General features: G+C 53.5%; 5 protein-coding genes across 5 annotated transcripts; 3 read left to right on the top strand and 2 right to left on the bottom strand.

The window, feature by feature from the left end:
- Positions 1 to 744: 744 nt before the first annotated feature.
- PG985_012406 (peptidyl-prolyl cis-trans isomerase h protein) lies at positions 745 to 1,867 on the bottom strand (the record flags this gene model as incomplete). The annotated part of the gene is made up of 5 exons (XM_066832172.1): positions 745 to 945; positions 1,013 to 1,150; positions 1,208 to 1,353; positions 1,586 to 1,611; positions 1,830 to 1,867. 5 exons carry the CDS (start codon positions 1,865 to 1,867, stop codon positions 745 to 747), a joined length of 549 nt encoding a protein of 182 aa, XP_066680222.1.
- A 4,589-nt stretch (positions 1,868 to 6,456) lies between these two features.
- On the top strand, positions 6,457 to 7,975 carry PG985_012405 (uncharacterized protein; the record flags this gene model as incomplete). Its single annotated transcript, XM_066832171.1, has 2 exons — positions 6,457 to 6,761; positions 6,820 to 7,975. The coding sequence occupies 2 exons, from the start codon at positions 6,457 to 6,459 to the stop codon at positions 7,973 to 7,975; spliced, it is 1,461 nt and encodes a 486-aa protein (XP_066680221.1).
- A 649-nt stretch (positions 7,976 to 8,624) lies between these two features.
- Positions 8,625 to 9,794, bottom strand: PG985_012404 (uncharacterized protein; the record flags this gene model as incomplete). The annotated part of the gene is made up of 1 exon (XM_066832170.1): positions 8,625 to 9,794. The coding sequence occupies one exon, from the start codon at positions 9,792 to 9,794 to the stop codon at positions 8,625 to 8,627; it is 1,170 nt and encodes a 389-aa protein (XP_066680220.1).
- Positions 9,795 to 10,389: 595 nt separating this feature from the next.
- On the top strand, positions 10,390 to 15,347 carry PG985_012403 (vacuolar protein sorting-associated protein 9a; the record flags this gene model as incomplete). Its single annotated transcript, XM_066832169.1, has 3 exons — positions 10,390 to 10,683; positions 10,739 to 11,177; positions 11,230 to 15,347. The coding sequence occupies 3 exons, from the start codon at positions 10,390 to 10,392 to the stop codon at positions 15,345 to 15,347; spliced, it is 4,851 nt and encodes a 1,616-aa protein (XP_066680219.1).
- Positions 15,348 to 16,459: 1,112 nt separating this feature from the next.
- On the top strand, positions 16,460 to 18,244 carry PG985_012402 (uncharacterized protein; the record flags this gene model as incomplete). Its single annotated transcript, XM_066832168.1, has 3 exons — positions 16,460 to 16,634; positions 16,711 to 17,073; positions 17,151 to 18,244. The coding sequence occupies 3 exons, from the start codon at positions 16,460 to 16,462 to the stop codon at positions 18,242 to 18,244; spliced, it is 1,632 nt and encodes a 543-aa protein (XP_066680218.1).
- Positions 18,245 to 20,239: the final 1,995 nt, after the last annotated feature.

Below are 20,239 nucleotides of genomic sequence, written 5' to 3'. Positions count from 1 at the left end.
GACTGAGCTTCTTTGATTTGCATTTAACATATGTCTTCGGTGGCCTTAAATGCTGACATGACTGACGAAATGCTAGCCAGGGAATATGGCAACGTGCAGCAATTACATCACTGAGAAACCATGTATACTCCTATTTTGAATGTATCTCAGGCCTACACTTGCCACACTTCTCACATTGAAATGATACATTTGATTTATGAGTTTTGAGAGGGCAAGAGGCGATGAGAACAATTTGAGTATATGGCCATCTGAGCCTTCTGAAATGTGTAGCATAAGGTCAGTAACAGTACTGTTCACGTATTACATAAATTCAAGAAAAGGGGCTCGAATTATGAAGAGATCTGATTCGTTGTATCAATGTCTAACTTCGAATATAAATAGACCAAGCTGCCGCTTATGCCACCCTTGCGAATACAGTGACGACGTGGATATCGGCGAAAATGGTTGACGATCTGATCAATTACTCCTTCTGTATGCCATGCGCCCTATGCTGAAAGAGCGCGGCCATCGGTTTCCAGGGGAACATTTGGATCGACACCCCCATTGTGATCGAGTGGGCACATTTGAGGTCAGTTGAGAAGCCATGACACTCGTTGGTGGCCCACCAAAATCTGGGTTGGTAATCTCTGGTAGAAATGAAGTTATGGGATTATCATCGTGACTGCAATGACAAAATCTATTTCGGGAATTTACAACCTCGTCACCCCTATCTCTCGTAGCATTTTAGTCTATCGAGGACCACAATCACATCTCCCCACACTGAGCGATGACAACGTCCAGGTTCGGGACGTCCTTGCCGCGGTACCCAGTCTTAGTGGCCTCCATCTTCTTTACGACGTCCATCCCGTCTACGACTTTGCCAAACACCGTGTGCTTGCCATCCAAGAAAGGGGTAGGCACGGTGGTGATGAAGAACTGCGATCCGTTGGTGTTGGGACCAGCGTTCTGTCGTTCCCCATTCATTAGCATCAGGAGTCAATAGAGCAAGCAGAGAGGTCCGATTCCCACTTACCGCCATGGAGAGAAGTCCTGGCTGCTCGTGCTTCAGGGTGAAGTTCTCGTCGGCGAATGACTTGGTTCCGTAAATGCACGTACTGCCTGTGCCGTCGCCCTTGAGGAAATCGCCGCCCTGGCACATGAAACTAGGTATCTGTGTGATTCACAATGGTTAGCCCAGGCAACAATACCCGGCAGCTTCTGAACTTACTATACGGTGGAACTTGGAACCCTTGTATCCCTGGGGCTTGCCCATGGGGGTCTTGGACTCGCCGGTGCAGAATTGGCGAAAGTTCTCCGCCGTCCGCGGCACGACATCCTTGAAGAGCTCGAAGGAGATCCGGCCGAGCGGCTCCCCTATTTGAGGCCAAGTAGGTTAGCTCCAGATGTCAGAGCATTATCAGGGTCTGATGTCCGCATCATCATAACCATCCCGGCTGTGTAGGAAGACGCAGGCCAAGAACGGTCGTTCGTGTTGGTCACGTGACGACCCCAAGCTGAAACTCCTCGAATCGCATTCGGATTCGCCATCCCAATGGGGCAAGTGGGCAGAAGAAGTGAGATGATCTCGCGATGTCGCCAAGCTTACCTCCGAGAGTGATGTCAAAGAAAACCCTGCATGTTTAGGATGTTGTCAGTTCTAGCTCCGGCATGTTCGGCGTGGCTAAGACCATTTGGTAACGCGTAAGTGTAAGATAGATAACTCAGCCACCAGCGCATGGAAGGAAGTGCCGGGATGACACCATCGAATAAACACCACCACGAAGGGGGGAGGGCAAGAAAAGGGAGGGGTCTCTTGACCATGCACTAGATGCAGTAGACAGGTGACTTACAAGGGATTGCCTGAGGCCGGGAGCTGTGTGGGTGCCATGCTGTCTGTTTGTGTGTTGGATCTTTGGGTTTGACAGCGGAATATCGATTTCCAAGCCGAAGCGGCCGCTGTGGTCTCGAGCTGAGGGTCGGTTTTGCTTCGGGTTCGTGGGATGATGGAGGCCGAAAAAGCTCCCCACTTGCTCCGTTTGCGAACTTGAACTTGCTGGAAGTTGCAGTTTAAGCGTGGCGGGTGTGCCTGTGCTTGTGGGGTCGGCGAGGATACAGCGAGCGCGGGGTTGGGCAGAGTCTCCAATGCTTGATCCTTTCTTCACTGGCAGTCCATCTGCGCGCTTGATGGCTTCCAATCACGGATCTGGAATCTCGGTTCGATTGACAGCATCAGGTCACTATGGATCTCCCGATGGATCTGGAGAGTCTTTCTGTGTTAGATGGTTCGCTGTCGCTTGGGAGTCCCCGCCGACCTAACGTCGACTAGCCACATACACCTGCACACCTTGACACTTGCACACACACACAACCTGTATTTGGCTACTTTGAGTAATTGCTTAACATGGCTGCAGCCAGTATGCCGAAGGATCGGCATCGTGAGCCCATCTTGTTCAAATGACTTCATGTTGCACACCAACTGACAGGGCCGGTGCCGGGTGCCGAGAATGGAAAGCCGGGATCGACAGCAAAGCAGTAAGCAGAGGACCAAAAATACCGATACATCACTGCATAATCGATGAGACGACACCTTGGTAGCCCGAGGGGATTTCGACATCGATGAGTGGCGGCTTGTTGGTCTTGTCCAACCGATTAACTGGCACATGTAGTGCCTGCCTTGTGAAAACACAGTCTCATTCGCTGGCCACTAATCACCAGAGGCATGCGAGCTTACCGACGATGTAACTGTGCCCAGCTTAAGTCATGTCAAGAATGCATCCAGGAACATGCCGCATACACACAGCCGCCAATATTGACAAATCATGCCGGCAGTCGCGGTTGGTAGATATTTAGCATCACACCTAATTAAAGCAACACTCCTTACTGGCTAAAAGGCATAAATCAACCAATGCAACTGGCTTTGATGTGTGCATGTGTGTGTATGCCTCATGGAGGGCAATGCCATACCGAGCCTCACTTTAGCCTTGTTGGCATCCCGTACTCACTCTATCTGATGACAGAGCCCCTTTCCAAAAGGGGGACAGGCACTCTGTCAACGCATGTGATGTTCGGTGACAAAACTCCCTCTTAAGTTGCGTCCAGTGGCGCTGTCGTGTCAGCAATCTGACCGACGCTGTTTCTGGTGTCTGTAGGGTCGTGTAAACCTCTAGACGGCACATCAGAAGAAACTTGTTGCATGTATGGCAGCTAAGGGACGAAGCCATTTTATAGGTATAAGTTATAGTCTTCTCCTCCTAAATGCCACCATCCGTGTTCGACATGCAGTTTGTGAGAGCAGTTTGGTTCGTGATATCAGCCGTTCTTCAATTCCGTTCCTTGGCATTGCTTGGCCCGCCGTTCTAATTGCCGTCTTCGGATCTTAAGACGCGGGCGTCCGTGGCCTAGACTGGGCGCCGTGGCGCAAGCCAAATGATATCTTCTTTTCCTGCCTTGGCTAGAGGATCGATCCTCTTGTTGTCGTTCGCGTCAAGCTGGGTAGCTCCAACGCTAACGAAGCTGACAAGCCGGGTGGTCCATCAGCGCGCGACCGCAATGCAAATGCCCAGGATTTTCTTTGGCCACAAGCAGCAACTCTGGCCTAGGGGCCGTTGAGAGATTTTGAAAAGGGGGGGTTGCGCGGGAGGGTGTCGTGGCACAAAGCTGTCAATTTGAGACCTGATGGCCCGAAGTTCGTAAACCAGGACGGGTCGGCTATTACTCTACGAACCCATTGTACTACTCTACATACGTATCGTACATACTCCGTACATACATAGCTATTGTAGCGCCTCCCGAACGGCTGGGCCTTGCAGGGGGTAAATCATAAATGCAATAGTCCACGGACGCCTCAATGCAATTAACCGCCCGAGATCGTGCTATTAGCGGTAGACTCTTGCATGCGCTGAGAAAGACCCTGAAGATAGCTGGGGTTTTGAATTCATTAGTTGAACAAGCCCGCACGGCAGGACGGATTTGGTGGTACTACTATGCTGTCACCGTTGCCTTGTCGTTGCATTGATGGAGGCATGGAAGATCGGCGGTGTTGGTGTTTCTGGTGTTTGTCCTCCAATTTCTGATTCATTGGAAGACTTTAGCGACGTTGCCTTAGTAATTGAGGCACTCATGTCTTATTGACCCGCGATCAATCAATATCCAAAAATCTTCCTTATTGGTGCATCGAGCCGCTGTTCAGCCGTACACTGACTCGACCGCCTGGCATTTGAGTCGGCCTGCCATGTGCCTTGTTCGTCTGTTCTAAAACACAGGCAAGCTCGAAACTTTGTCGTCGTGTTCCCCGGAATGCGACCCCCAGACCCGGACAACATGTACCACGGCAACACGGCTGCCGTTACGAGTGCCTGGAAGGCTGGAACACCATGGATGGGTGTTTGATCCGTTTCAATCCCCATGCTCCTTTCTGCCTGATCACAGCTGTGCCATCCGGCAAAGCCGCACTCAGTTATGCGGCGGGAGGAACAGCTGGCAAGCCGACAGAGTTTAAGTATATTAAAGCAAGGGGGATTTCACCGCAAGGCATCTGTGCGAGGCCACCCATATCCGGCCCGGTTTGCATCTCGCTGGGCTCGGCCGGGAAACGCAAGTCCAGGACCCTCTCCCTGTTTCTAGTAGTACATATCTTCTGTTGCCAAGCTTGGAAATCTGAAACTGGCGATCAAGTCACCCTGCTGGACCATGTTGCTTCCAGATATGCGGACATCATTAGGTAAGATCCAGAAGGGTAAGGTAAGGTAGGTAAGCAACGGCGGTTAGGTACATACTATGCGACTTTTAGAATTTTACCCAAGCAACGAGCACGGATGCATGCTCGGTCGAAGCTAAAGATGATGTCGCTCCTTGTTGTAGGCCGACCTTGGCGACCGGGATATTGATTCTCAAGAAGCCGTTGCTACGAGTAAGTCGGTTTCAGCGTAAATGAACCAGCTGCTGGTGCTCGGAGCCCGTTGTATAGCCAGATCCGCCTGCGGTAGCAACCACTGGGGGGTTGGAGATGCATTCGATGGCCATGGGTTTTATTAGTGTATTTCGATAGGCGATAGAGAAGTCGCTAAGAAATCTCTTGTCAGACCAGGAACCGCCGAAATGCACTCGAGTTGGCCCTTTTGTTCGCCTAGCTTGGAAACAGCCGGATTTGTAACTATTGACCTCAAACGGACTTACTCGAGGGGCCACTGTGCTTTTCGACCCCATTCTTTCTCCTACATCTGGCATATCGGGTATAGGCTGGCTGATCAGAGGGCCACCCCGGAGGCCTGAGGCTCGGAGAGCGTAAGCAACAAGCGGCGTCACAGAAGGACGACCTTAGCATCATCCATTACGGGCTGGTTTGTTTCGCTTCGCTTCACTTTGCTTTGCGCGTGCCGGCGCTTTCTTACTCACTGGGGGAAAAGTACCTGCGGACGCTTGCTTGCTTGCTAACGTAATTAGTTCCTTCGAAATTTGGAAGGGAAAGAAGAGATTCCATCCAGCTAGCTGTTATGTTGTTCGCTCGTCTCCCGCAATTCCATTTGATGTCATGTCATGGTCACTCCGCTACGACCGCCTACTAAAGACCAAGTTCCCAGGTCAAGTCAGTCCCTCCAGTCCCTCCGTCCAGCCAGTCCCAGAGGAGTCTCCTTCGCTCACCCCAATTCCAGTTCAGCCGTTCAAACAAATCGCCCCTACCCTGATCCCTGTCCCTGCAGGCTGGCCTTGCTAAGTTATCCTGGTGTAATCCTGACCCCGTCCAGTCCGAAGCCGATTTCACGCTCCAGACGCCCACCTACTGCACACCCGACACCCAAGCCATCCCAGCACCTCAGTCAGTCGATCTTACGGTTGTTGTCCAGGTCAGGTCACAGCATACCTAGGTATTCATTGCTTTCCCGTCCTTTCTTGTCCGTTTCTTCTCTTAACTACTGCACATCCCTCCCTCCCCCACGACTTTCCAACCATCGCAAGCGGTGGTCCACAAAAACTCCTCTCTGTATGTATCTTCGCCCGTCTCTCTTCAATCAGACTGTCATCATCATATGTTCCCTTCCCCTCCGGTCCTCACTCTGCATTCTTCTCCACCTTTCTCCAGCCTTTGTACCGGATGGGCTGGTTACCACTTTCATCATTCTCGACTATTTTCATTATTTTATCATTTTGTCCTTCACTGTGACTCTTCATATAGTTAGCTAACAACCGTCACTCAGTGTCGCTGTCGCTGTTGCTGTCGTTGTCGCAGCCAGCCGAATCGACTAATTGGTGGTCCGAAACACCCGGTCCTTAGGAGTTCGCTTTTCTTTCTCGTTTGGCCCAGAACAAAAAGATTCGCAGCAACAAACACCACCAAATTCAATGGCTTTCGAGGCTCTATAGGAAGGACTGGAATTGCGACACCTTATTCCTCGGCCCAGCGGACTCGAATCAGCTCGCCGGTAATTATAGCTAATTCTTATTTGGATACGCCAAATACGACTGTCTGTTTCTATCATCATGGCCGTCGTCCAGGAAGCCCTCGCCCAGGGCGCCCATGCAGTGGTTAGAGCCGTCATTCGGCAGGTCACTGAACCTACTAGCATACCTCCAGCATCATCGCCGACCAGCGCGACGAGCGTCTTCAGCAGCGCGACGCCGACCGGCAGTGCGACTTCATCTTCGCCGGAGCCGTCAACAACATCGGCTGCTCCCTCTCCTCTAGGCACTGGCGACGGGAACAACAACCAACAATCCGGCGCGACAAGCTCACCGTTGCTCTTCTTCGTTGCTTTGGGGTTTGGCGTAGTTTTCACCAATCTCTGGTAAGCCGTTAGGAACTCACGTTGGGAGATATGTCCGTCCATGTAACCATTTCTATAGGATCATCGTTGGAGTCAAGTACTGCTTCAGGTATAATGCCAGAAATCGTCAATTGCGAGGACTCGACGAGAATGGCGAAGCGATCAACATGGACAACATGCCTACACGACCCCATCGGCGACGCCGGGAAAAGAAGCTCATGACTATGGACGAGGTCAACGAGAAGTTCCCTATGATGAAGTACAAGAGTTGGGTTGCCGCTCGCGCACAAGAAGGGCTTCCAACCGCTGGTGGTGTCTCGGCACCGCCTAGTCGTGCCGGCAGTCTGCGAAGCGTGGAAGGCATTGTACCCGAAGTGGCTCTGAAGGAAGAGACCAACAATGCCGCGGAGGTTAGACCTGACACGAGTGCTGCTACGCGAAAAGAAGGCGAGGAAGATGCGACAGCCAAGGAAGTGAAGCCCGAGAACGCGACAGAAGACGGCGCCGCTCTTGCCAGGACACAAACCGCTGGAAGCATTCTTACGAAGGATCCCGACCGAGCTCACGCCAGTGACGATGAGGACGATGACGAGCACATCAATCCTGCGTTACCCCCGGAGATGTTGAGCACGCCAGGAGACTCGTGTGCTATTTGCATCGACCCCTTGGAGGACGACGACGATGTTCGCGGGCTTACTTGTGGTCATGCCTTCCATGCTGTGTGCCTTGATCCCTGGTTGACAAACCGGAGAGCTTGCTGCCCTCTTTGCAAGGCTGATTATTACACACCAAAGCCCAGACCGGCGCCGGCTGAAGGCGATCAAGCGAACCCGACGTCACCTCATGGTACCGATCCTTCGCGCAACAACGGTCGCATGAACTTGCCTCGGGCACCGCAAAGGACTTTCGGGGTTTGGCCAATGCGGCAAACGCCGCGCAACTCGGCCTCGCGGAGAGGGAACGACAATGCCAATAGCAATAACAGCACCTCCCTATTCGGAAGGATGTGGGATCGGTCGGGACAGCGAGGGACGACGCAAACATCCTCCCAACCACAGCGTCAAGCTACAACCACGGAGACACCAGCAGCTGCAGAGAACGGGGGCCTTCTCGGCAGGCTCCGCGGCCGTATTGACCCTCTGCGACGAGGTCGGGCAGCTCCTGTTACCAATGCACAGCCAAGCCCGTCCCAACTTGAGGCAGGGACGGCACCCGCCAGCAATACCGCAAATTAGGGGTATCATGCAGAGTATCAAGTCTTTAAGAATTTACTCTTGTATATCAACTCACGACCATTACGAGCCGCCAACCAAATGACGCAGGCATAATTGGGTTTTATCTCGAGTGGCATTTATTATTATTGCGGCCAATGTGCTGGGCGTCCTCCCGACGTTTCGCCACTCGCATTATTTAAACTCCCTTCTGGTTACGCATACAGAGCGGCATTTACGGGCGGAAGGGGCAGGGAGCAAGTGGGCGCATATCGTAGCGAGATGCTTGCCTCGATTTTGGAAGTCGCCCACATACCTATTATTTATCGATGCCGAGGCTTCGGGTGCATCAATTCAGGGGCAACGGTGTTCAGGATCTGCATCCTTTCATTTTCTCCTTGCGATTGTCAAGCAGGGACGGAGTTCAGCGACTCTAGGTAGTAACATAGTAGATCTAGCGCATCTTTTACAATCATACATTTGAAGATTGTACAAGCATCCGTCGTTGGTCTTTTGCCGTGATTACTATCTGTAGACTTCTATTTTGTAGTGCGAAGCGTGCACGAGCAGCTCCTTGTGGAAAGACCGCACGTGACACATGCTCACTCACTACCCGTTCGTGGTGGCTACTGGCGCATGTCAAGATCGATAGGGGCTCTGTTCCTAACTATACTCACAGGTACTTGCCCTTACTAAATCTGTCGCCGAAGTTAGCAGACCGCTTCAGCAGTTCGTTTCGCTGCGCGTTGCCTATACGACCCCCGAGCTTCATGTCCTTCTCTTTGTCGAAAGCGCGCTTGCTCGGGTCGTCCTCTTCCTCCTCGATGGCGCGAGCGTTGCCTTTCCCATCGCCGCGCTGATGCGCTTCCAGCAGACTTGGCCCCCGCGCCTTCTGAATATTGTTCCGGATACGCTCTGCGCGCTCTTCCTCCTCCAGCGTCTTGGGCGGTTGCGATTGGCCAGAGGAGGCGGCCGCTGCGGCCCCGGCGCCGCCACCCGCTCCCGTCCGCCCCAGCACGGCGTCCTCGAGCCGTTTGCGCTTCTGCTCCGGCGTCTCGGTCCAGATGCTGCTGATCTCGCCGCCGCCCGACGTGCTGGCCCGCGGGCCCGAGTTGAACTTGCGCGCCTTGAGCTTGGTCGGGTCCTGCGCGTGGTTCAGGTCGGCGCCCGTCGGCGGCGCCAGCATCCAGTCGTCGCGCTGCGGCGCCGTTGACCCCGCTGCCTGTCGGGCCGAGTGCAGGGCGGCCGCGGCTTGGGACTGGCGCGCTTGGTGCGCGCTCGACGTGGGCAGCGCGGGGCCGTAGTCGTCGTCGTCTGATTCCGAGTCCGAGTCCTCTGGCGGGTTCGGGGGGCGTTCCGAGAGGGGTCCCGGCGGCGGCGCGGGGCCTTGGATGCGTTTGGGTTGTTGGGGTGCGCTGGGGGGTGGTGCTGGGCCATGAGCGTCGTCGACGTCGTCGTCATCGGAGTCTGCGAGGTCTATTTCATCGGCGTTGGTAGGGCCGACGGAGGGACCGATGCTCGGCGGTGGTGCGGCTGGGCCTATGGAGGCCGCTGTTGGCGGCATTGCCGGTCCTATTGAAGCTGGCATTGTAGGGCCAATGGACGGTTTTCTGCTGCTTTCTGGTTGCGCTGCCGCGGCTTTGGGCATGGTAGGACCATAGGCATCATCGTCTCCCGAGGAATCGTCGTCGTCGTCTAGTGTGATCTCATCTTGGTTTGAAGGTAGTTGTGGTCCGGTCGCATGGACCTTGGCTGGTGGGGATCCAGCTTCTGCTTCGTTGTCGTCTATTGAGCGCTTTCGCTTCGCAAGGTGTGGTGGTAGTTGAGGTCCTATAGAAGACATGACGGGCTGCTGTTGTTGTTGATGGAGATTGATTCGCGGTGGCTTTCGGTTTGTCGCATCCCAACTGGCGGCGGTCGCTGTAACTTAAAATATATTGGTGCACTGGCCAATGATGTAGCTTGACATGTGGCTGGATCAGCACTGAACCACCCGTGCCGAGACCCCCCAGCCTAGGCATCCCCAGCCAACCCACCAGTTGTAAGGCAACGCCAATCGCATGCTGTCTCTGCTACCTGGATGCTAAGCTTAGCTCTTGTCTTCTGCCTATCGTCCAACGACGCGCACGGCTTGGAATCTACCTCATACGCAACTTACGTTCATTGCGTGTAGCTTCTTGTGCCCCAAACCCTAGAGTATAGGTTGCTTCTCAATTGTACAACATTGGTGACTGCTCCGGTGCTCCGTTGTTTGCTTGATAGTGTTTGCGACTTGGTCCTCCCACACCACCCGCCGAACGAACCGCATCTCCACGACCTCCCAGACCCGAGCCAAACTTGCAATAAATCCCATCTCAACCGAACCTGTGCTGCCTCTAGACCAATAATGCGCCCCCAATGAGTTTGCAGAGTGGTAGGACATACGATGCCCGCGAGTTATGGACGACGATCAGCTAGACCTGTCTCCAGGAGACAATGTTTCCAGCGATGAGGAAACCATAAAGGGAGACCGAGACCAAGACCACCTAGCAGAGGTGCTGGAGGAGGAGAGGCAAGAGGATGCCGCTGCCCCGGCGCCAGAGAACAATGGCCCCCTGGCCAATCGCTACCGTCACCTTCTCCGAGATCAAGACGATACCTCCGAGTCGGGGTCTGCAGAAGGCTTGCCTAAAAGGGTGGGCAGTCCGATCGAGTCGCTGCTCTCCGTGCCGGATGACGCACACTCAATTCAGGTAAGCAAGCTTGCTACTTGCGTATATAGAGTGCGTGTGCTGACATATACTTCAGGGCTCCGTCTTGTCTTCTTCCCCTAGCAGCAGCATCCTGCCCTCGGTAGCTTCGCGACCCGGCTTGAGTAGCCCCTCGCCTTCGTTCAGGCCTTTCGATCGTAGATTTCAGTCGCGAATTGCGTCGCCTTCGAACCTGAGCCCGCGACCGTCCTCTCCCGCATATCTCACTGGACACAGTAGGACCGTGTCCGTAACCAGCCAGCTCGCCCTCGACCCTGGCGAAACCGAAACCCCGTCTCCGCCATGGGAGGTCGTACGCTGGACAAGACTGAAGAAACTCAATGGACAGGCATTTTCCGAAGCCGGCAAGCGGAACTTTGGGTCGCCGACATGTCTTGCTGTCTCGGCCCATATAGTCCTGGGGACCACCAAGGGAATAATCCTGGTGTTTGATTATAACCAAAACTTGAAGATGATTATAGGCCCTGGTACCAAAGGTGAGTTTAACCGCGTCTTACGAGTGATTTTGTCTCTGCTGACGATAGATAGCTGTCGAGTCCGGCTCCATAACGGCCATAGCAATTTCAGCAGACCACACAACGATTGCTGGCGGCCATGCCAATGGCAACATCTTCACATGGGATACTAGCCGAGCATCTAGGCCGTTTCTCACTATCCCGCATCTTGAGCCATCCCAAGCGGACAATCGGACAGCCGATGGGCATGTACCAAATGTAGCAATCACACACATTGGTTTCCTCGGCACGCGGCATACAGCCTTAGTGTCTGCTGACGACAAGGGCATGGCATTCTCTCACCTAGCGACCAGGGGCACCGGAGCACTAGGCCGAACGGTTAAGACAGTCAGGATCCTTGGGCGCTATCCCAATGCTCCATTACCCCCCGGGAAACCCCTGAAGCCCAGCACAGTCCTTGCGTTCTCCTCGCTGCCACTTGGAAATACGGAAACGGCAGCAGACTCCTTGGGTCTAACAGCAATGCTGACTCCTTATCTGCTGGTCATCGTTTCTACTACCCCGATAGCCCAGACTCAGCACAAGTCTGCTAGGCCGAAGGATGTAGCTCATCATAGCGCGATGAGCGGATGCTTAGCATGGTTTCCTGCGGTGAAACTGAAGGTTCCCGACCCCAATACAGGCAGCACCATGTCCAAAGTCAAACTTGTCTATTGTTGGTCCAATGTTCTGACTGTCCTGGATGTGGATGAGATTCCCTCCGAGGACAAAGACAAGGCACCAAACCTCAAATTCAAAGCGCGGAGCCGTTGGAAGTGCGAAGAATCTATAGTCGCCGTGCAGTGGCTCAGCCGCTCTGTTCTCGCTGTTTTGACAATTACGCAACGGCTTATCGTGATAGAAGATCGAACCATGCGAGTCACGGAAGGGTTTGATATGGTCCAGAAGTTTATCTATCATGCGGATCTCTTCTCCAAGCAACTTCATGTCTTGGTAGAGCAGCTGGATGAAGAAGATACTTCAATGCATGGCGTCGTAGCTGATGCCTTCTTCATGAGTTTCAAGACCTACAAGGGGCGTATATTCCTCTTAGGCTTCAATGAAGTATCGATCGGGGCCTTGTCCAACTGGGCAGACCGGCTAATCGCGTTGATGGAGAATCGCGATTATGTGGTCGCGATACAGTTGGCAACATCTTACTTCACCGGCGATGCCAATAAATTAACGATAGGTTTGCCAGAAGACACAACTTTACGGCACCAAATGGTGCGTGACAAGCTATTGGAAATCATGAGCGCATCTCTGAAGTACGCTTTTGGCCAAAGGCAGAAGAACAAGGCCACGATCAGCGACCAGCACCTCCAAGAGCTTGCCGAGACATGCTTTGTCGCTTGTCAGAGCGTTGGCGATCGCGAGTTCCTTTTTGACGAGATGTACGAATGGTATGAGGACGCCGACGTGGAAGGCATCTTTCTCGAGACACTGGAACCCTACATCCTTGAAAAGACCATTACAACCGTGCCTCCTGCCGCTGTCAAAGCCATGGTCACCCACTATGTGAGCAAGGGCTGGGAGAGCCGCCTCGAAGAGATGATCGTGCACATGGATACGGCAACGCTCGATATAGACCAGATTACCCTGCTTTGTAAACAGCACAGCCTGTACGATGCCCTAATCTACGTGTGGAATCAGGCTTTGAGCGATTACATCACGCCGCTCATCGATCTACTTGCTCTTTTGGTCCCACTCATGCAGAACGGAGACTATGCGTCTTCTGATAACTTCATGAACGACGAGATATTCAGTGTCAATGCGCTGAAGATGTTCCCCTATCTTTCATACACCCTAACGGGACGGGTGTACCCGACTAGCGAGAGGATGGGTGACACACAGGCGTCGCAGGCAAAGGCTGAGCTATACTGGTTTCTCTTCTCTGGAAAGACCATCGAGTGGCCCAAAGGCAGCAAGAAGTTCTTTCTGACGAGACCATCTGGCAACGAGGAGCCCTCCTTTCCATACTTGAGATTAATACTCAAGTTTGACGCCCCAAGCTTTCTGAGTGCGCTAAATGAAGCGTTTGAGGACTCTTTCCTGAACGATGCGCAAGAGAAGCAGTTGAACGGGAGCACGGGGTTGGATCTACCCGAAGAACAAATATTTGGGCTGACGGTTGACAGACAATATGTCGTGTCTATCCTGCTGGAGCTCATGAATCCTGCTGATTTCGCCCCGGAGGATACCATTTACCTGGACATGTTCATCGCGCGCAACCTACCCAAGTTCCCTCAGTATCTGCTTCTCCCTGGTTCTACCCTGAACAGAGTCGTGGCTGGCCTATGCAATTATCCCGGGCGAGATTTGGCAGATGATGCCCAACTCAGCGCAGAATATCTGCTCTCCATCTACCATCCACCAGAGCTTTCGCCTTTGATGCCATTATTCAAGCAGGCAGGCTTCTATCGGATATTAAAGCGCATCTACAAAAGCGAGAAACAGTATGGCAAGCTGCTCGAAACCTATTTCGAAGATCCCGAGGGGCAAGGCGAGGTCTTTGAATGCATCGCCGAGTGCCTTAGGCCACATGCTGGGCTCACCAAAAAGCAAACCCATGATATCCACGAAGTCCTCAAACAACACTCGAGCGACATGGTCAGTCTTGATCCAGTCAAAGCAGCATGCAGCCTTGATAACTACGCTCCCGAACTGCATCAGCATACTGTTGACTCGCTGCCGGAAGGCTCTGATCTCCAATACGAGTACCTGAGGGCATTACTGGAACCGAATGAATCACCAAACGACCAGAAGAGTACACTCAACCGCGAGTTCATTGAGCAGTATGTGCGACTCATGTGTCGGTATAATGCTTCCCACGTATCAGACTATGTTGGCCTTGTTCAGAGCACAAATCTTCGACTTGACAAACTACTGCCCACAATGGAAGACACTGGTGTTATTGACGCTGCTGTCATCCTCATGGCGAGAGAGGGCCATGTGCAGGATGCTATGCAACGGTTGACCAAGCATCTAACCACATTGGAATCCGCCTTGCAGGGGCTTCTTGCAGGGCTTACCCATGCGGAGGCGATGGACTCGCAAGAAGCCGCCGAAGACCTCCTGAAGGGTCTTCAGAAGTATACGTATGTCGGTATCTGGCTATGCCAAGGTCAGATGAAGACGGCGAAGAAGCTGAATTCGTTGCAACGCCGGCAAAGCTCGCCCGCTTCGAGCGAGCTAAGCCCTGAGGAACTCCTCTGGTTGAACCTGATTGATACCACGGTCCAGATTACGCGTAGGCTATCGACGGCTATCGAACCGACGAAGAACGCCCATAACTCCCCCAAGGCCGAATCTGCGGGTTGCCAAACTCTGGACACAGAGGCGCTGCTGACGCTCCTTCGATCGCTGGTCCAGCACACCTTCACGGCTCTCCTCACGGCGACTTCTTCTCCGGCTGCAACTTCGCCAAACCCTAGCAGACTTTTGTCTTCTTCTGGCAGCTCACTGACTTTCCTCCGTATTCTGCGAGCGTTCCTAACCAAGGCCGCGGCAACGTCGCCAAACCTGGCAGACCTCCGAGCTGTGCTGACATCCATCTTCTCTGCTTACGCCTACGAAGAGTCGATTCTTCAGTTATCGAATCGGCTGTTAGAACAGCAGCTATTTGTTAACGTACAGCAAGCTGTACAGTTGAGACAGAAAGGTTGGCGACCTAAGGGGTCTATTTGTGAGGCCTGCGGTCGCAGGTTATGGGGACCTGGTGTCCAGGGCAATGTGTTCGAAGCCTGGGAAGAACGGCAGGCGATTGAGGACCGCAGAAGAGAAGAAAGGAAAGCTGATAAAGCTGGCAACGGGGCAGCAACGGCAAGGGGCAAGGGCAAGGCCGAGTCCTCCGCGGAAGAAACCAGGGGAGATAAGGGCAAGGGAAACAGCGCCCAGGCTGGGGGTAGCAGCGAGGGACAAGCCAAGGCCTCCGGGGAGGAGGAAGACGCGCAGGGTAATACTCATGGGGCCGATGCGCAACGGCAAAGTAACGGGCAGCAGCCGCTAGGTGCGCTCGTGGTACTGGCATGCAGACACATCTACCACCAGAGCTGCTTGGATTCTCTTCAGGCGCAACAAGGGGATCACCATGTTCGCTCGGTGGACGAGTATGGGCGCGAGAGAGAGTACAGATGCCCTATTGATGGGTAGGCTGGCGTGTGCAGTCCTGTTTTCTGGGTTACAACAACACGCGCATAATACATACACACCACCTAGTGTTCGAATCATAGGGGATCAAAGACCTTGGCCCATTAGCATTTATCGAGCTTGAACTTGACTTGAATGACGGCTAGTATAGTGATGCTAGCTATGAACTCTGGGTGAGCTGAAATAAGCTGAACTATTTGAGGCTCAAGGTGGGAGCGAGTCCCACCTGTGGGTCTTGTTCGTAGATTACGCTTTAACGGTCCCATCTCGGATCATACCTGTTAATACCCGACAACATTGCTGAGCCTTCGCCTTGATGTTGTTTAGGAGTCATGGATATTCCCTTTGACAGCTGGCAATGGCCAAAAATACGGAGAGTTGATATGCAGTGCCAGACTAATAATCCGATATGGATACATAGATAGATCTCTTTTCAGGACCTCGTGCTGAAACCCCCTGAATCAACTTGTACCCGTGTCTTCACCACAATTGGATCTCGGCGCCATGCACCAATTTTTCTTATCTTTTCTACTGTGACGTATTTCAACCGGCATACATCAATGAGAGTTCTTCCTAACATTCCGCATCATCCGACGTAGAGATTAGAGAATCCGACTCTGATACGGCAACCCCTGTGAACGGCCTTGGATCTAGGTCGGCTCTGCCTCCGGGTGGAGAGACGAATAGCGGAGTCTAACCATGCCTAGCTAGCGTTGCCGAATGCACCCAGGAGTCGATCACGAACGGTAGACAGTTGGGCGGTGCGACCCCATCGTCGCTTTCACATCTGACTGATGCTATTGGTTACCAAGAATAAATCGACATGTGATGAAACCTGGGTGCCCGTGCCACTCGATGGGGACCTGCGATTCCCCTTTGATCTATAGAAAGGCCGAATTGCATGTCGGCAGAGTAATCGACTGGGCGGTTACAGCAGCAGGACCGTTGTGATGGAGCCGCTTATCGGTGCCAGTGGTGATGCTCCGTGTGTAGTTGTAGACATGGATATAAAACCTTCGAACATCCTCCCGAGCCTGACGAGTTTCTGTTGATGCTCATGCCTCCTCTATGTGAGCGTCACTAATCGGGACTAATTCGGAATAATCGTCACCAACATGCTTCTCCTCGCTTTGTTCTACTCTCTTCTCGTGTGGCCGGCCGCGGTCCTCGCTGGCTTTGGCTGGTCAGACGATGGGAACAACTATGTGATCGATAGCGGCGCGGACCTGGTCATCAAGGTCAGCAAGTGTTGCGGAGACATTGTGTCGATGCAGTTCAAGGGAGTCGAGTGTGAGTAACAGAAAGAGAGAGTCCCTGGGAATGGCAGTGGCTACGTACTAACTCGCTATACTACTACTACTACTAGACCAAGGATACGGCGGCAAGAACACACAGGTGGAAATCGGGCTCGGCCCGAGCACGGTGACGATTGAGCAGATGAACCCCGTCATCAAGGTCAGCGTGATGCACGGCACACTGAAGCACTACCTGGTCTTCCGCTACAAGAACAACAACGTCTACATCTTCACCAACAAGAAGGACGCCTCGGTCACCGTCTCGCGCTACATTGTCCGCTTCCCCGCCAACATCTTCCCGCACTCGACCGAGGACGCCGACTACTACGACGATGGCAGTGAATGGATCGAGGCCTCGGACGTCATGAAGGACTCCCGCGGCTTCACTGAAAGCAAGCACTATGCCGGCAACACCTATGGTCGGACTATCGACTGTAAGTGGCGGCTGCGCTCCAAACATACCTGCTATATATCTATCTATTTGTACTAACATGGCATCCCAACCAAACAGATGACTACGTGGGCAAGTCCAACGGCAACGCGGGCATGTGGATGGTCCGCAGTAACCACGAGAAGGCCTCGGGCGGTCCGTTCTTCCGCTCGCTCGTGCGCCGCGGCAGCTTCACGGGCGAGGACCTGTACGAGATCTACCACTACAACATGGGCCACACGGACCCGGAGCGTTTCGGCCTGCAGGGCCCGACCGTGCTCGCCTTTACCAACGGGGAGCCGCCGAGCCCCAACCTGTTCGCCCGCCGCGCGGACTGGGGCTGGTTCGACAACCTGGGCATCGAGGGCTGGGTGCCGCAGTCGGGCCGGGGCCACGTCACGGGCATCGGCCTCGCCAACATGAAGAAGGGCCACGCCTACGTCGTCGGCCTGTCCAACGCCGACGCGCAGTACTGGGCCACGGCCGGCAGCAACGGCGCCTGGAGCATCACGGGCGTGCTGCCGGGCACCTACACCCTCACCGTGTACAAGTCGGAGCTCGAGGTGCACACGAGCTCCGTGGCCGTCGAGGCGGGCCGGGGCGCCGCCGTCCACACCATCACCTGCGCGGACCCGGCCGACGTGCCGGCCCTCTGGCGCATCGGCGAGTGGGACGGCACGCCCAAGGGCTTCCTCAACTTCGCGGACACGCCCATGAAGCCGACGTACATGCACCCGGCCGATTCGCGGCTGGCACCCTGGGACGCGTCCAACTACATCGTGGGCACGTCGACGGCGTCCATCTTCCCGGGCTACATGTGGGTCGACGTCAACAACGACCACGTCGTGTACTTCAAGCTCAGCGCCGAGCAGATCGCCGCCGGCCACCAGCTGCGCATCGGCATCACCGAGGCCTACATCGGGGGCCGGCCGCGCGTGCGCGTCAACGGCTGGGAGAGCCGCGTTCCGCCCGCGACCGCGCAGGCCGGCACCCGCAGCCTCACGGTCGGCACGTACCGCGGCAACAACGCGATGCTGACGTACGACGTGCCGGCCAGCGCGTGGGTGCAGGACCCGGCGCAGTGGCAGGTGCTGACGATCAGCGTCGTGTCGGGGAGCCGGGGGAGCGGCTTCTTGAGCGCGGGCGTCAGCTTCGACTGTCTGGATTTGGTGTGATGGGGAGGGGCGCGGCGTTTTTGGCAGGCGGGCAGACGTGGAAGATGTGCATTCTGGTACGATTTAATAAAAATAAAACGAAGTCACACATACAATAACCGTTGCCCTTGATTAGGAAAATAGGGGGAAGAGTGGGGCCCTCCTGAACGCTTCGACATAACAAGTATTTTGATTGATGGCATTAAGGGTAACGTTTCAACTTTGCAGAGTCCATCTTGAGCATGTCAGGTTTTTGAAACGCCCTAGCCTAAACCGTCAGGTCTTGGTTGATGCAGTTTGTAGAGTGGTTTGGCACATGAGCCTGGCTTTGGGGGGTCGAACGGTGTTACATGAATTGACTGACGATAGCAGCATCACGAGCTGCCTGTGCAACTCTGGTGTAGATATTGCCAGTATTGCCTTGATAACAATTGTGAGCAGGTCATCATTAATATCAAATGCAACCTGGGTACGCAGGAACATACGTGCCCTGCTAGAATGCCGTTCAATTCGTGTAAGTTGATATTTACAGTTACCAAAAGCACCCTCCTGCTTGCGAGGAAGTACCTGCATTATGAGATAAAAAAAAAGGATGTTCAAGGGTCGGGTGTGACGGTGCCTCGATAAAGCGCTTCGTTGCAGTCAGTACGAAGCGCCTGTGGTTTGGGTACATATCGAGAGGTGCGGGTTGTGACAGCTGGTGGCAGCGAAGTTCTCGATAGATCGAGTTGAGCCATATTAAAATGATGGCCAACCACTTTGGGGATTATCTGGGCAAACGGTAGTTTGGCTGAATCAGATGGCGATGTGCTGAGTTGGGGGGATGTGTTTGTGGTGTTGTCAAGCATCACTGTCCAAGGTGTTTCTGTGATATTGTGCTCTGCAGCTGAATTTTATTGTACCACCACTATGAGGATCACGAGGTAGGTACTTGCGGCATCATTGAGAAAAATGCCAATGGCGTACCATTGGAATAGAGTGAGCTCCCCAGCAGCAGGCAGAGGGGAGTGGGAGGGGGCGGCAGACGGGGGAGGCAACAATGAGCTCGGGACAATAAGCCCGGTGACCTACCCAGGTACTGACCGACCAGCCCTGCCTTTATAACTCGTAATAGATCGAGTTTCTTCCAGCCGGCCCGGTCTGGTGGCTCAGTGTGTCTGCGCCTAGAAACCATAAGTGAATCTCGAGGAGGATATGGGTTCGAATCCGAGACCGGGCACGGTGACCTGTGGGGAGCTAGGGGGTTTTACGGGCGCTCAGTACCATGTCTAGATGAGGATTAGAACCATGTGAGCAGTCGTCAGACGGTTGAAATGGCTGTCAAGAATTCCTGGGAATCGTCCTATCCAGGATGACAGGTACTGAGAAGGCCTTGTATCAACTTTTTTTTTTTTTTTTTTTTTTTTTGTTATTTTCTATACAGTCTCTCTCGCCTTTTATATCTCGCTAAGCTCACGGTTCTAGCCTGGTGGCGATTCTTCCCTAAGGTATTCTTTTATTATTAGAAGCTGTTTCTAGGATCGCAGCAACTACATCACCAGTTCCAATTGCCAAAACTCTTACCAACCTGACCAAGTTCTATAAAACCTTGGTTGGCGTGCAGTGGACTGTTGCGAAAACATTACCTATGGAGATACTCTCCTATAGCGAATGCCATTGGCAGCCCTCCTTAACAATTCTGTAACTATGAGAGCCTTTGATTATTCCTAGGCTGGGGAGGAAAAGAAGAAGAAAAAAGAACCTCGAGCGGCAGCTTCTTTACCTTTGCAGATCATCTACCAAGAGCTCTTGAAAGAAAAGCATGCTCCCAAGCAAGTTCACGTTTTACTCACCCTTCCCCGGTCACCAACCATACACCTTGAGATCACTGTCTCATTTGGCAGCTTGTGATACTTCTTCAGCTGAAGTACCTTCGGATTGCCAACCACAAATGCTTTGTGCTCTTGTCAACATTTTCTCATCCAGCTGTAGGAAAAAGCGCTGATCATTGTACATATCCTCCCTGGACGAAGTGCT

The sequence above is a fragment of the Apiospora marii genome (genome assembly GCF_038362585.1).
Source record: "Apiospora marii strain CBS 49790 chromosome Unknown utg000009l_segment0_segment0, whole genome shotgun sequence".
NCBI lineage: Eukaryota > Fungi > Ascomycota > Sordariomycetes > Amphisphaeriales > Apiosporaceae > Apiospora > Apiospora marii.
Note: the sequence above shows the minus strand (reverse complement) of the source record. Positions and strands in the feature narration are given on the sequence as shown.